General features: G+C 43.1%; 1 protein-coding gene across 1 annotated transcript; it reads left to right on the top strand.

The window, feature by feature from the left end:
- The first annotated feature begins 1,238 nt into the window (after positions 1–1,238).
- Unc-76 (fasciculation and elongation protein Unc-76) lies at positions 1,239–15,067 on the top strand. Its single transcript, XM_001354502.4, has 5 exons — positions 1,239–2,033; positions 12,083–12,522; positions 12,591–12,806; positions 13,349–13,438; positions 13,500–15,067. The coding sequence occupies exons 1-5, from the start codon at positions 1,501–1,503 to the stop codon at positions 13,580–13,582; spliced, it is 1,362 nt and encodes a 453-aa protein (XP_001354538.4). The 5' UTR covers positions 1,239–1,500; the 3' UTR covers positions 13,583–15,067.

The following is a 15,067-nucleotide window of genomic DNA, read 5'->3' as shown; positions in this document are numbered from 1 at the left end:
AGTCAAGTGGAAAATAGATTCATTAATTGTATCAAATTATGTGGGCATAGTTGGGCGTTCTTTCTAGCTAGTAATTATTTTTCGTTTAAACCTTTTCTTACGCAAAATCCAATAAAAGCAAACATTAAGAATAAGTCAGTTAAGTAGAAAAATTATGCATCAATTTAAAAAATTTAATAATGTAAGCGCAGTTCAGGTGAAACATATAGTGTTTTTTTTTAAGTTGAGAGGAAAGCTGGCATGAGTCTACAAGAAGAATTTACAATCGTTAATATTTTTCGCCATTTACCTCAAGTAGTTCAACTATTTAAATAGATGCGGCTTAAGTGAGCTAAGCTCGGTTTTTCATCATACAAGACGCTATATTGTTGTTGAGGAACCAAAATTGAGGCAAAAAAATCAAAGTCTAGTATTTAAAATAAGCCAGTCAAGTAGAAAATAGATTTATCAATTGGATAAAATGATGTGGGCAGGGCTGAGAGATCTAGAAAGCTAGTAATATTCCACGGAATATACAAATCGGGGAATATATACCTTGAATTCGACAGTATATTTACGATATTTTGTTTAAATGAAACGGTATATTTTGGTATATTTCTGAGGGTCGGACGGTATATTTTATCGACAAGTCACACTGGTTACTGATACATCGGATTTATTCTTCGATGCATCGAAGAATTTCCCATTTGATTATAAAACCGAATATTCAACAAAGGAAAAATTAAACTTGAGCTTTCAAAGCAGAGTTTTACATATCATAGGACTAAACGAAACAATATTTAACATAAAAGAAATGATTATGCTTTCATAGCAGTCTTTTACATATCACTGTAGATATCATCAGAGATAACTAATATTTCAAATAAGTACTATTTGTCAATGCTTTGCAAAAACCAAAATGCGGCTTAGTCGCACAGGTGAAAGTCTATTACGTTTTCGACTTAATATGTTAGCAGCCGCTGAGTACACCCGTTCAAAATACACCCAGAAGATGCCATTAACGTAAAAATTGCATTGCAATTTTGTATAAATAAGGATAGGTACTTTTCACACTGTCCCAAAAACACGAAGGATTGCTTTCAAATGAGGCAGGCATTGCTGTGTTTGCTGCTTACAAATTTGAAACTAATCGATCGATGTTTTGCCAAACATCGATACATCACTCAACATCGGTAGCAGCAAAAACATCGGAAAACATCAGTAAACATCGGCAGAAAAACATCGATGCTCGATGCATCGATGTTTTTTTACATCACTACTCCGAGGCTTTTATCTTTGTACGTCGTCGTTGTTATAATTGAATTCAATTTGCCAGCGAATCGGTTCAGCAAATATTACTCACGGCTTAATCGATCGAGTGTGTGATTTTTTTTATTGTTTTTCCTAACTGTGCAGGTTTAAAAACGAAACTCTGGACAGTGCTTAACTCAAAATAAACTAAATAAAATAACCAAGCCAACCTAGTGCCCAGTGCTGATTCCTGCTCTTTGCTCGCGTGCCATGCGTGACCTCGGCACCAAAATGGCCGAGCTAAAATTCGAGGCTCCCCTGGCAAAGTTCGAGGAGACAGATGAGTGGGGCGGCTGCGACTTCATCTCTAACCAGAACGCCCTCAATGACACGCTTAACCTGAACCTGAAGGAGGTCAGTGTGGGCAGAAAGCCAGATGCCTCCAAGCTTCGCCTCCTTGAAGATGCGGTCCGTGACGCGCATATCAGCAAGAACGGCGGCGTCGGCAGTAGCGCCGGGACCATCAGTCCCAATTGCAATTCTTTGTTGAGCGGATCCGTCACCGATCTGGGCGTCTCCGACGCGGGCCTGGTGCCTGGCGACGGAGCGGGGCTGGACAAACCGTCGGCGGCCCAAGGGGATCATGTGGACAACTTCACAGAGACATTCGGCGGCAGCCTGGAGGATCTGGTCAACACGTTCGACGACAAGATAACTAAGTGCTTCGGCAACTACGAGGAGAACGTCGAGGAGCTGGCCCCGGTGCAGGTGCGCAGCCAGGAGGAGATCATGAATGAATGCCAGTGAGTAGCCCAGCCATCCTGTATCCACATTCTCGAGCGCTCTTGTATTATGTAAAGTGCATCATTGTGTGCTGGTTTTGTCTCTATTGCGACGCTACTGGCGGGTAGTGCGCATGCCCCACTCATCCTCCCCCGGGTCCAACCAAGGCTAACCCCGGCCTCACATAAAGACGTAATCCTAGTAGGTGGTGGTAGTTTCTGGATCGATAAAAGTGTCGGGAGTTGTTTTTCGCTCTTTCGGTATATTGCCACTGTATACGGGGGAACACTGTTGCTCTGTGGGTGGATGAGGGAACGGGGGAGTGAGGCTGCAGATGCACTACATAAATTCTGCCCTGTCAGGTTCCGTCCCGCTTGTCCAAAGCTAAACCATGACGATAACGGAAGGGAGACAGTCGAGTGTGGGGCGCAATAAATTATTTCATATCCAATGTCCATAAATATACAAGCAAACAAACGGCATAATCCGCTAGGGCCCGCTTCTAGTCTTCGTCTGTCCAGCGGGCCATTGCAATAAAAACAAACACCAATGGCGCACAAAATTCTTTCCGGCAATCCGCGTGACATCAGCCATTCTTTCGACTGTGAGCGCAAATACTCGCCCACATCCTGTGCAAATCAACTTGGAGAATAGCCCAACATTGTCCCAAATATTGAGCAATATATGTACATACATACATATGTATATGTGCCATTAGATCACAGTACTAGGCTTAAAGCTTACCGGACCATCGTCACCAGTTTTTGCCCCCTCTGCAACAGTTCTTTCTTGTTGGCCATCCCCTGTTCCACCTGTCAATGTTTTTCTCTTTCCCATCCAAGCATGTACACATACAACATACATGGGCACCTACACACACACACACACACATGTGTGCACACATATTTAGCGCATTGAAGATGGTTCACATAAAGCAAACGGGAAAACGGTCAGACACGATTACGATGCGGAAACTCGAATTTTAGCTAAACGCATGCTCTGCATATCACGACTGCGATGAGCGGTTCCAGCTAAGAGTATCTGGTCGACTTGGGGAAACTTGTTCAGTCCTGATTCTCGGCTGTCCAGCAGAGCTGCATTCCCACCTAGGGCTCTCTGCCCTTCTTCGTAACTGTATTCCAAGGACAACCCAGATAGAAATTCTGTTCGCTGGGCAAGCGAGGGAGAGGGACAAAAGGAGAGTGAGACGGAAGATGGGCAGAAGCTAACGGATTTGCCATATGCCAATTATGGCACAGTACTACCCATATAGGCCGGACTCCTCCGGTTTCGATCGTAAGGCACACGCCACAAGAGCCGGGGGAGGGGGAGAGAGAAAGTCGTGACAACGGTGCCAAGTCTCTAGTACCAACATTTAATTGGGCTGCTTGGCGGTTGACTCGGCGCTTTCAGCCGAGCGAAGCCCAAAATCGATTCCCGTTTTGACCAGAGTTCAATGTTCTGCGTTCTGCCAAAGACAATATAAATAGCTAGATAAGTAACGACCATACATTTCAATGGTCATGTGCAGCGAGGTGTTTGGAATTTGAGGCGACGCACGCTGAATAGCCCAAGGACAATTATTCCAATCTGAAGTCTTGTATGAAATACATTATGTATTTAAAAAAAAATTAAAAATAAATACTGCGCAAAATAAGACTTTTCTGTAATGCATTCCAAAGTAATGGGTCTTCGACATCATAAAAACCCATGCAAGTAGGCAGATCTAAAATCTATGGGACACGGCTAAATCTCAGCCTCATGTATAGAAGAAGAGAGCGGCTGGCTCTGGAGACCCTAGAGCCACCTCTAGAGCAAGGCAGAAAAAAATCGAGTACAAACAATTCGTATGGCGTTACTCATGTTACTGTTTATATGAATAGACCTAATAATATATCATACGATATATTTTGTTTACTTTTTTCCTTTGCCACTAGTTCTCGTTACCCTTTCAGGCGGTATCAGCCAGATGTAGGGCCTTGTAGGGCCAAACATTGACTAAAATTCCCCTTTTAAAAAGAATTGTTCAGTGGAGAACAAATTTGTCTCCTTTGAAAAGGACACAGTGAATGACATAAGTCGTAGAAGAATTATTTCTTTAAGGCTAAACTGAAGAACATATTTAAGATTTGGGCCCAGTTGGAGGGATTTTCAATAGATTTCCGAAGAATTGATCGAAACCAACTAAAATGCGCGATTTCAAATAAATATTTACATATTCGGATGTTGTCCTTCTACTATATACATACATACATACATATGTTTACGTACGTTTTTGCACACACCCAAAGCCGTTCTCGACTCTAGGTTGTTGGTTGTTAAATATTGGGGGCGATGATGGGGTAAGCAAACGCCTAAGCAACCGGCAACCGCCCTCTTATGTAGTAAGAGCCAAATAAAAACAATAAAACAATTTATACAAATGTATATTTGTAGATATGTATGTGTATTTCCCCATCAGTTGTCACTTTATGGATGGATGAGTCATCCAAGCGACATGTCGTAGCGTGTTTACGGGGCAAGAAAGAGAGCGATAGAGAGCGCTAGAGAGCGAGAGCGAGAGCGAGTAAGCTTAATGTGTATCAATTTGAATGCATTACTGTGCGGTGCAGGACCTGGCTTGGGGTTGTTGCTGCTCTTATTGCACGAGAGCCGTTTCCGGGCCGCAAACTTTTCGGACCCCACTGGATTGGGTCGGACGGGGGTGGCTGAAAGGACGTTAACCTTTTAGGCATTGTTTCGAGGCGTCGCCGAGGGCACAGACACAGACACAAACACCCCTCACTGCAAGCCTACATGATATGTGTGTGTGAGTGTGTGTGTGTGTAGGTGCTTGATAATTGTGGGAGGGAGATGGCTTGAGCGAACCTAACCTCACTCAATCTAAACCTTTTCCGCGACTTCCTCTGCTTCTGCCTCTGCCTCTGCCAATATTGGCGCCATTCAGCTATTATAGATGTCTGACTGCCGTAAGAGATAGACCTGATGACTAATTCACCCCACACACACACACACACACACACACGGACCCGGAGCTCGCTTTTGCGTCGGGCTATTACATCATAAGGCAACGAAAACAAGGAAAACAAACGAAAAATAACATTTTAAATACAGTCAAGGACAACCGAAGGAGCCCAGAGAGAAGAAGGAAGAAGAGGAGGGAGCATTAGTGGGGAACAGAGTATTTGAGTGGATCTTTTATAATTGGGTGCGTCCCCGATGCTCCTAAATAGAGATGCGAGTGGACCGTGTCTTCCCTCGTGTCGCACATCTTGCGTGCTCGTTCAAAACACGACGAACCAAAGTGTTCGTGCAAGAAACAGATGATCAGATGAAGCCCCTCACGCACTAAAAACATTTGGAAATATTCATGCTCTAAAAATACACTAAAAGTTCTAAAATTAACTAAAAAATTACAAAAATTCAACCTCTATAACTACATACTTGCTATTTAATGTCCTGGCGACGCTTTTCGAAGGAATTGGAATGTATTGCAATATTCATAAAAGTGTTAAGAAGGAGCGGGAACGTTGTGAGCCGCGGCAAGGGCCGATATGTGGGCGTTACACACATTCACTTCCACCACAAATCTCATATACTCCTATATATTCTTTGAGTATCGACTACAAATACGATGACGACCGTGTTGGGCCGTGTTTTGGAAATATTTCTATTTTTTTCGTCTTGGGTCGTGCCGAAAAATTTCATTGCAAGCCCATCTCTAACTCTGAGTCATTGAGACTGGAATTGGGATGGGACGAGATGATGGGATGATTCTGTTCGGCCTTATGACTGAGAGTGAGAGGCGGATGTGTCGAGGGTACCCAAAAGTCCTCGACACCAGACAACAGCCATTGAGCAGGCAGCAGCGAGTCGGCTACGCACAGTGGACGAAATTATCACAGCACGCAAAACTTCTAGCTGGTACATATATCAGAATATACAAATCGGTTTTTGTAGAAATATGTAGAGCAAATAATTGCATTTTTAGGTAAAACGATATACGAGCTTTTGCTTAAAAAAAACCCAGAGTAAACCGATGATGGACTGCAATTTATTGGGAATTTAAAAGGGAAAAGTTGTATTTTTGTAAAAATTATTACAAATGAATCCCACTGTTATATCCGCCCTCACAATTTTGAAAACACTAAAAATGATGGACCATGTCTTGTCTATCGATTCTGATTCTGGTTTAGATCGGATCATTGTTATAGCCACAAGAAGAAAATGAAACTGCAGTGCCTACCTATTCTCTCTCTCTCTCTCACACACACACTCTTCGTCAGACGCTCTTCGTGAATAAAAAATGTAAAGAAAAATGGAAACCGATAAAATCGAATATATAAAATATATTGCATAAATTACGTAAATCATAAGCTTACTTATTTTCTATCTCTCTCTCACACAGATATACTGACTGGGTACAAAGTAGATCCGCGGCCTTTGCCGCGACTCACAACGTTCCCCCTCGCTTTAATTATGCAAATAAAAGTAAAAATCGTATTTAAAAAAATATGGAATAAGTATTGGATGGCATTCCTTCACTCTTAATCAGAGACCGTAAAAAATGGTAATTTTTGTATTTTGAGTAAAGTTGAACAAAGGGAAAATGGTGGGGTGCTGAGGCGTGAGGCGAGGCGGCGGGAGGTTGCATCTGCAATCCGTTGGCACTAATGCCCAGTTCTGAAAGCACTCTGTATGCGGCACTTGCAACAAAGCTGGGCATCACCTACAGAGACAGTTGTAGGAAATGTGCTGAACCTGGGGCAATCGAAGCCCGGCTCTCCCAAGGGCAAGGAGGAAACACCTGGGCGCCCCGGTGCTGGCATCGCTGGATCCCAAGAGGACGCCACAGGAACTGCTGGGCTTTGGCCTAAAAACACCTCGATTCTCGAGGACCCCTATCCGAATAACTAGGGGCCATACTGGCCTATGCGTGGCCCCGTTAAGGGCCAGCAAAACGAAACATTGCAGCAGCGCACTTTCCTATAAACATAAAATAGGGCCTTGTCGACACCTGGTGCAGAGCGATTAATAAACGTATGGAAAGAAATTACAATATTTCACTTCGTTTTCGTTCCGGCCATGCCCGTCTCTGGTATGTCCATGGGTCCCCGCATATTTGCAGTTATTTGTTTATGGGCCACATATGTGTGTGTGTGTGTGTGTGTGCGGTATGTAACTGCGGTTTTAACGCTGTTAGATCGCCATGGAAGCCATAAATATTTGTAATTTCTTTCTGTCTCTCGCTCTCCGCTCACCGCACCCTGGTGGGTCTCCAAGTGGCTCCGCCGATCCGGCAGACTCTTTGGCTCTCTCTCTCTCTCTCGTGCGTTTTGTTAATTTGAATGGCCTATTTATACAAATTAATTATAAATTGAATAAACCCGGGAGCCCGAGACCACAAACTCCAAGAGAAGTTTGCCTAGGGAAATTCTCCGCGAACGTCCTCTACTATGGACTCGCATTTGGCTCTTCTTTTTGTCGCTGTCACTGGCTGTGTCCCCAATCCCTCCTCCAATCGAACCGCCGTGTGCCAACGCAAAGTGTGAACCTCCTAAAATTAGAAGCACTTTGAAGTTTCTGTTGTGGTGGCATATATTTTGTTCTCTTCATTCTTCAAAGAGGCTGGTCTAGTCCTAGTACCTAAAGCATTACAAATTTTTGGAGAGAAGCTAGGCCCAAACCCACGAAAACTTTCACACTCGTCCCAATGGAGACAGCGACACCCTCTCTTCTTTTGACATGTCTTTGTTAGACGTGGTCTCACGCCTGGCCTGGCCGAACAACTCTTTGGCTTGGCCATTAATCGCAGAGAAAATGGGAGAGCGATACCCCCTTAAAAGTGCGCTTTAATGGGAAAAATAACCCGATTTGTAGTCAAAATATGTCAAACATGAATGGAACGGACCCCTAAGACTTGACTGGAGACCTTAGAGCGGAACAGGTAACGTTTGGTTATCTCCAGTTACCAAGCAGACATTTTAAAGGGTATGAATCGGTCGTACCACGATGGCACGGAGCTATTCTCTTCGGTTGGCGAAAATTCAATGTGTGGATGATGTAGTGTCCGCTGCGGTTGAGTGAAAATACCTGTGAACCAACTCCAAAAGGCAGTAACAATAACAAGGGAGACACGAAGAGCCGAAAGAAGAATTTCGAGAGGGTTTGTACAGATCATAGACTCTGAGTTTCACCTTTGTGGTATTTGGGTTGGGTTTCAATTCGCAAAATGATTGTAGAGATCTATCAACTCAACCACTCTTTACATCTGATCCGATAGGTCTGAAACTCTCAAATTTATTTAAATTTAAGCTAAAACGTAATTGATTATATTTTCCTCAAACTTTTGTTCGTCATCCCCCAAAAGTATAGCCAGAAGAAAGCGTATGTTCCTTGATCAGCATCAATGGGCGCGTCGATATGGCCATTTCCGTCAGAGACTATAAGACCTAGAGTGCAGCCTCCTGAGATATCACAAAGAATCAAGTTGAAAATTGAAATCCCAGCATAATAGAGAGTACGTGAGTTGGTGGCCCAAAACGTTTCGACTGCTCTCATCTAAGCGAGCCATAACGTTTCAGGCGGCTTTCTTGAAGATTGTTTTCCTCAATGATTTAGCCAGAGACTTGATAGCAAGGGATCGGAAAAGACCTTTGGTCTGCCAAAAACATCTGAGATTTAATTTAAGAAACTGTTCCATTTAGAGTGTGATTTTCTGTCGCTTGTGAGCTTTATTGTGACCATTGAAAAATATCACAATATTCGTTACACTTTTGGGAATAAATTGCGGTTTTTACTTGTCTGCGGAAAGACTGGCGTAAAAAGTTACGCTCCACCAAATACACGATACAAAACGGTACGTATTCAAATTAGATGTCTTCGGCGGTACGAGACCATCCATCCATCCGGTCCGATTTCCGATTCGATTCATACGTAAATCTCAACTTCTCCTCAAACGTGTGCGATAATAGGATTTACCAAAATATTCACAGATATCCAGAGAGCTCTTGTTCCCCTTCCTCCCATAGTGGCCAGAAGTGTTTGTGCTTCTGTCTCTCTCTTATTAGCAGCTCCTGCAACCACTGCGCTCTCCCGATGCGCTCTCTTTGCGGGTCTTATTTTGCTTAGCCCAGCAGCTAACGAGTAGCACCTGTCCGCTTTAAAAGCTGCTACTTCCTCGCTATCAGATAAATATCATATGATAGTTCTTGGCGACATTCCATTCGACATTCGAAGCGTCGCTCGATATAGGACCAACTGTATTGGATCGGTCGGGTAGACTTGACACATTTTTCTTCTTTTTCTTCCCGCCTTCCTGTTCGATGAGATCTGTGAAACCTCCTTGTTCCACCAAAGAGTTGGCCAGTCTAAAAAACTTAAGAAAAGGAGAAAGAAGTCATGGCGTAACGAATCCAGTTGTCTGGATGGGAGGGGGCTATGTGGGTCCCATAGGTGGCTGTGGTGATCACCAGAATAATCCATCCATCTTCATTATAACGATGATGTAATGGCTAATTTGTGGCTCTGCGTGTTGACTCATCTCGGACGACCAACCATTTATTTGTTTATCTAAATGCTCGCAATTAGAATTCATTAAAATGTTCCTATTTCCGTCATAAATGTATATCAGGGAAATAGTATTCGACCAAACGATGAGAAACGATGTTATGCGAGGCGGCTCTTTCGGCGTTTCGTCGTTTCGGCAATCTGCCATGCCACTGAAGCCAACTGTTAATTGTCGGAAAGTAATGAATAATGAATAATGAATTGTGGCAACTTGCTCCACATCAGATACGTAGTGCGTCAGGGTCAGCCACAGAGCTCCCGAAACAGCAGAAGAAACGCCACAATGTAGCGATACTCGAAAGGTATACGGTATACATTGGTATAAGCCTCCCTTAAGCTCTTCCCGATCAGCAGGAAATCTTCTATGGCCCGTGCACAGTGTGTGCAGAACGGATCTGTCTCCCACTAAAACTGGATAAGTAGGATCTAAAGCACTCATGTCCTGCTGAGATAAAAGTTAGCTTTTCCGATGAGTTCACCCTCCTAGTGCCCTAGGTCCGGGACAGTACGTCGGGTCCATATGGTAGAGAGTATGCCAAACCGTGTTAATAAGGACAAAGTATTCGGTTTTAGCTGACGAAAGTCAGTGATGTACGGACTGTAGTCGTATATAAGGACTGAGTATCGGGTATGACAGTAGAGCCGCGGGCCTAGGCGCTGCCCACAAAGTTCCAGACCGTTAATAGAGTATTCCCAATCCAAGGCAGACATAGAGAATTTCGTCCCCAATTTTCCGTTCCAGCTCATGTTTTGTAGGCTTTGGATTATTCCCAGCATGAAACGCCACCCCTTATGCAGATCCGGAAGGCAAAGCGACCGGTTAAAGACACGAGAGTTATCATTATCCCTCTCTTTACAGTATCATATTTATCAGACTCCAAGAGTCCAAGACCCCAAGACTCCAAGACTCCAAGATACTTGTTGGGGGTTCGTTGTGTGTTCGCTTGCGATAAATGCTCGGTCAGCCGGAACATTTCATCTTTATTGGAGATGAAGGGGAATATTTTATTATTAATGTGCTTGTGTTAATTGCCCAAGGCGATGAAGGCGATTCAGATGGAGAGATTGTGAGATGGAGATGATGTCTGTTGCAGTGGAAAGCCAGCTGTGGAATCCAAACAGAAAAATTAGCTATGAAAGCTGCCGCTTGATAGACTTGATCACGGTAGAAGGAACTTAGGAACTTGGGATTGTGGATGGGCACTTCTAGAGACCTCTGGAAGCATTGTTATGGCCTTCAGTCCATCTAGTGTCCAGGTGGGCTCTCCCCTACGATAACAACGGCTTTCCCCCAATGCACTGAAAGCTTGCTCCGGACAAGTCGCTCCTCAATGCTCAAAGAATCTTAACAGAGAGGAGAAGTAAGTCTTTGGGCAGCAGATCGAAGTTTCGATCAGCAAATATGCGCATGTCACGTTCCACTTTAAGATGTTCAAAATAAAATACTGTCAGTATACACACGCACACAGACTAACACACAAATGTTCCAAGAACGAAATACTAACATTATCATCTCATTTTTAGAAGTGAGTAGCGCTCGGCATCTGAGTATTTGGCTGTGTGTGTGTGTATCTGTGTATGTGACCCAAATTCGGGGGGGAATGTCATCAGCAGCAGCATTTTTGATGTGTCAATGTTACTTCATAAAAGTGTTCCACTTGGCGTTTCCGACTTAGATTAGTTTCGTTCGCTCGCAGACTCGCAGAGTCTGTAGTTTTTTGTTCACTCCAAAACTGTTGCCCACACCAGAAAATATATGGCATGTATCTATACTCGTATATTAATATGCACGATCATTGAAAAATGTACTCGTCCACACATATGTATGTACATGCATGTGTGTGCGATAAATGTATATGCCGTCCGCGGCACTTAACGAGCAAGAGCCATCTCATCGCTAGAAATATATGTAAATTTATTATACTCGGTACTCGAAAAATGTATAGGGGTTATTAGGTTCGTGAAGGTGTCGTTTGCCACCCCATAAGGTCCATCCCTACATACTGACGGCCTGGAGAAGCCCTTCACTTTCACGCCACCTAGCGGAGTGAGCGGGATACTTTGTTCCGTACTTTGCATACTTTGTAGTCTGTAATTATCAGAATTTTTAGTAAACACACTGGAAACACCCTATTTTTGTGGATACACTCCCCTTGCCACAGCCAGGCCTTACCCCTAGCCAGCACCACGGTTGTACCCTGCGTGTTGTCACGAACAATTTATGCGCTCTGCTTGTTTCGTACATATCTCATCTTGTCCATTTTTAATTTTTGTTGTCTTGCCTTGGGCTTTTGGTTTCTCGCGTCTTCCACGCCTTCCCAATGCCATGAATACTATGTACCTATCAGAATGCTTCAGCTGCATCTTGAGCAGTGCTTCGGTATTATTTTATAGATAAGAACAAATCAATCTGTCCTTTTTGCGAGGACTCGAAACGTTTCGACTGCCTTTTGCTTACCTTAAACGAAACCTAACTCCAAGTTTATTCTGTTCTCTTCAGAATGTGGTGGACCATCACTGGAAACTTTGGAAACATTCTGCCCATCGACTGGTCCAAGTCGTATACCCGTCAGATGCACATGCCCACACTCAACCTGGGCCAAAACCACACAAAGCAGCAGCAGCAGCAGCATCAGCGCAATCAGCATCAGCTCCAGAAACACCAGCACTCGTATCCACACACTCCAGGCGGCGACGAGTTTAACGATCTGGCCAGCGAGGACGAGGCGGTGGCTAACGACTTGGACATGCACGCGCTGATCCTGAACGGCCTGAACGGGGACATCGACGATCAGCCCATCAAGACGGTCGAGGAGGTCATCAAGGAGATTGACGACATCATGGACGAGGCGGAGAGTCCCTTGGATGAGCCCGACACCTGCGAGTCGGAGGTCATAGAGAAGGCTCGCGAAGTGCTTGGGGCGCCCCTGTACGCAGAAAGTAGGCACACAAATCGAAGTCAATTTGCTTGAAACTAATGTATATGAATTTCCAAAAATGTCCAAAAGAGCTGCAATATCTCAGCACAACACAGTTGAACGAGCTGTACATGGAGATGGAGGTGCTGATCCAGGAACTGAGCGAGACCCTGATCAACGAGCTGGCGCTGCGCGATGAGCTCGAGTACGAGAAGGAGCTAAAGAACTCATTCATCTCCCTGCTGCTGGCCGTGCAAAACAAGCGTCGACAATACCACGTTGAGAAGAAGCGTGGCAAGTTCCAGGGTACGTTACGGACACCTTTTTGTCCTGCCACTTGTGCAGTGTAGGGATATGTACCCCATACACAGCCCCATACACAACTCATTGTTGTGGCCTTTAAGTAGTATTAAGAGGGGCAAAGCTTTGGAAAACTTCAGAACCATCGTTCCCATGTTAGCTTTAGAGTTTGTTACGTCTAGAGCTTGCTCGTCTACGAGATAACTGGTAAAAAACTATTGTTAAATACTAGATATCTGCATGGCTCCATTCGAGACGTATGTAAATCCAATAGAATGCATTCGAATTGAGTTGAGCTGCGTTTCACAGACCTCCGGCATTGAGTTGTATGAGTTAGAATGAAGGGGTGCACAAAATGAACTGAAAGACAGACGAATTACTCGAATTTTTGTGAGCGTACTCGGGATATTCTTTACAGATTCACACTGATTGCTGTCAAAATTTGCACGCAGAAAACAAAGCCCTCACTCTCACTTATTCAATTCGTGCCGCTTATATATATATGTATATTATTCTGTCTTGCTAATAACATTGATTGACGTCTACAGGTCCCGAGCCCAAATACTTGACCACTGTTATTCCGTATCACCTGGAGAATGGTACGCCCAACAATCAGTCCCTGCAGGTCCTGATTAAGAGTAAGTTCAAGAGAGCACAGTAATCGTTGCAGCATCCCTTTAATGATTCTCCCTCCCGCAGTACTCAAGGCCATAAATGAAGACAGCCCCACGGTGCCGGCTCTTCTCACGGACTACATACTGAAGGTTCTCTGCCCCACATAAGCGATGCAACTGCTAAGGAACCCAATCTATCGCTTTATCTCTCTGTCTGTGTTTATACAACTATACCGTAAATCTATATACATACATACGTGCATATAAATATTATAATTTAACGATTAGATTTTATTCTAAACGATTATTTTAATTGCTATCCGTTTCTGCAAACACTTTCTCAGCCAATGAAAATGCTTAGAAGATAGCCGATGAGATTTCCATATATAGATCAAATATGTAACAAATATGTAACACATGTAACACATCCATACATATATAGACGTAAATATCGAATTAAATATTTGCGGAAAGTGTGCTAGACATAATTGGCCAGTCCTCGCCACGGCGACTATTCTCACTTCTCTCGAATTGAATCCGCTTGGAATCCTCTACAGCCAGTAATATTTACACTAAATCGAGTCATATTGTTAGAGAGCAGATTCCAACTAAGCTTAATATATTTACAAATATACACAAATGTATCTTTATGTCTAAGGAGGGGAGTGGCAAACTATCTCTATTGCACAGATTGCACAGATCACAGAGATCGCAGAGATTGCAGAGATTGCAGAGATTGCACAGAGGATGTATATACTTATAAACTTATTGCTTAGTTCATATTGATTCTCGTTGTATTGATCGATCCAAGCGGGACTCTCGTTGTCCGGCAGCAAATCCCTAGCCTAGCTTGTACCATATGTAACTTATATGTATAGATTGTAAGTTGTGTATGGCCGCAGACCTCTAGCTGGACAGGGACCTTTCCATATGCCGCCGATTCCACATGTGTTCGTCGTGAAATTATATAAACCTTAGCGTCAAATTTGCATCGTTTGAGACGGGATTTAGGCTCAAGAGATTGTTTTCGCATCAATTTATGTTTTTATATACATTATTTAAGCGTTTTTGTTTTTTTTTTTTTTTTTGCTCATGGCCATAAAACGCGTTTTGTTTTGTTCCAAACAAAAGATATGAAAGGGATTAATATAATTTTAATTTGCATAGGAAACGCTGTGTTATTTACTTTTACCAAGCAAGCATAAATACAACTAATAAATAAATAAATAAAAACTACAAATAAAAACAAAAGAAACAAAAATGTAGTTAAAAAGTCAGTCTGGCTCATAGTACTGTTATTTTTATTACGAGGCCTATTTTTTCTTCTTTAATTATTAAGCTACTTTCACACAAAACAAAGAATCCAAAAAAAAAAAAAATATATGAATAAATAAAAAATACAATTATATAAAGGTGGCATCGTCAAGTCCAACAAGAACAACATTTATATCATGTATTACATTTCACGAAGAGTAAAAAAAACCAAAGATAAAATAAAACGGTGACAGAATCCCCATTGGGGCTCGCCGGAGCTTGTCCACAGTCTTCGGTAGAGGACGCCAGTCGCTATTGAGCATCGTTCATTGTTCTCGGAGAGGGGAATAATTCAATACATCACATCTAATGCAAATCTTAGGTACCTTTGTTAGTAAA

Source organism: Drosophila pseudoobscura, chromosome X, assembly GCF_009870125.1.
Source record: "Drosophila pseudoobscura strain MV-25-SWS-2005 chromosome X, UCI_Dpse_MV25, whole genome shotgun sequence".
Lineage (NCBI taxonomy): Eukaryota > Metazoa > Arthropoda > Insecta > Diptera > Drosophilidae > Drosophila > Drosophila pseudoobscura.
Note: the sequence above shows the minus strand (reverse complement) of the source record. Positions and strands in the feature narration are given on the sequence as shown.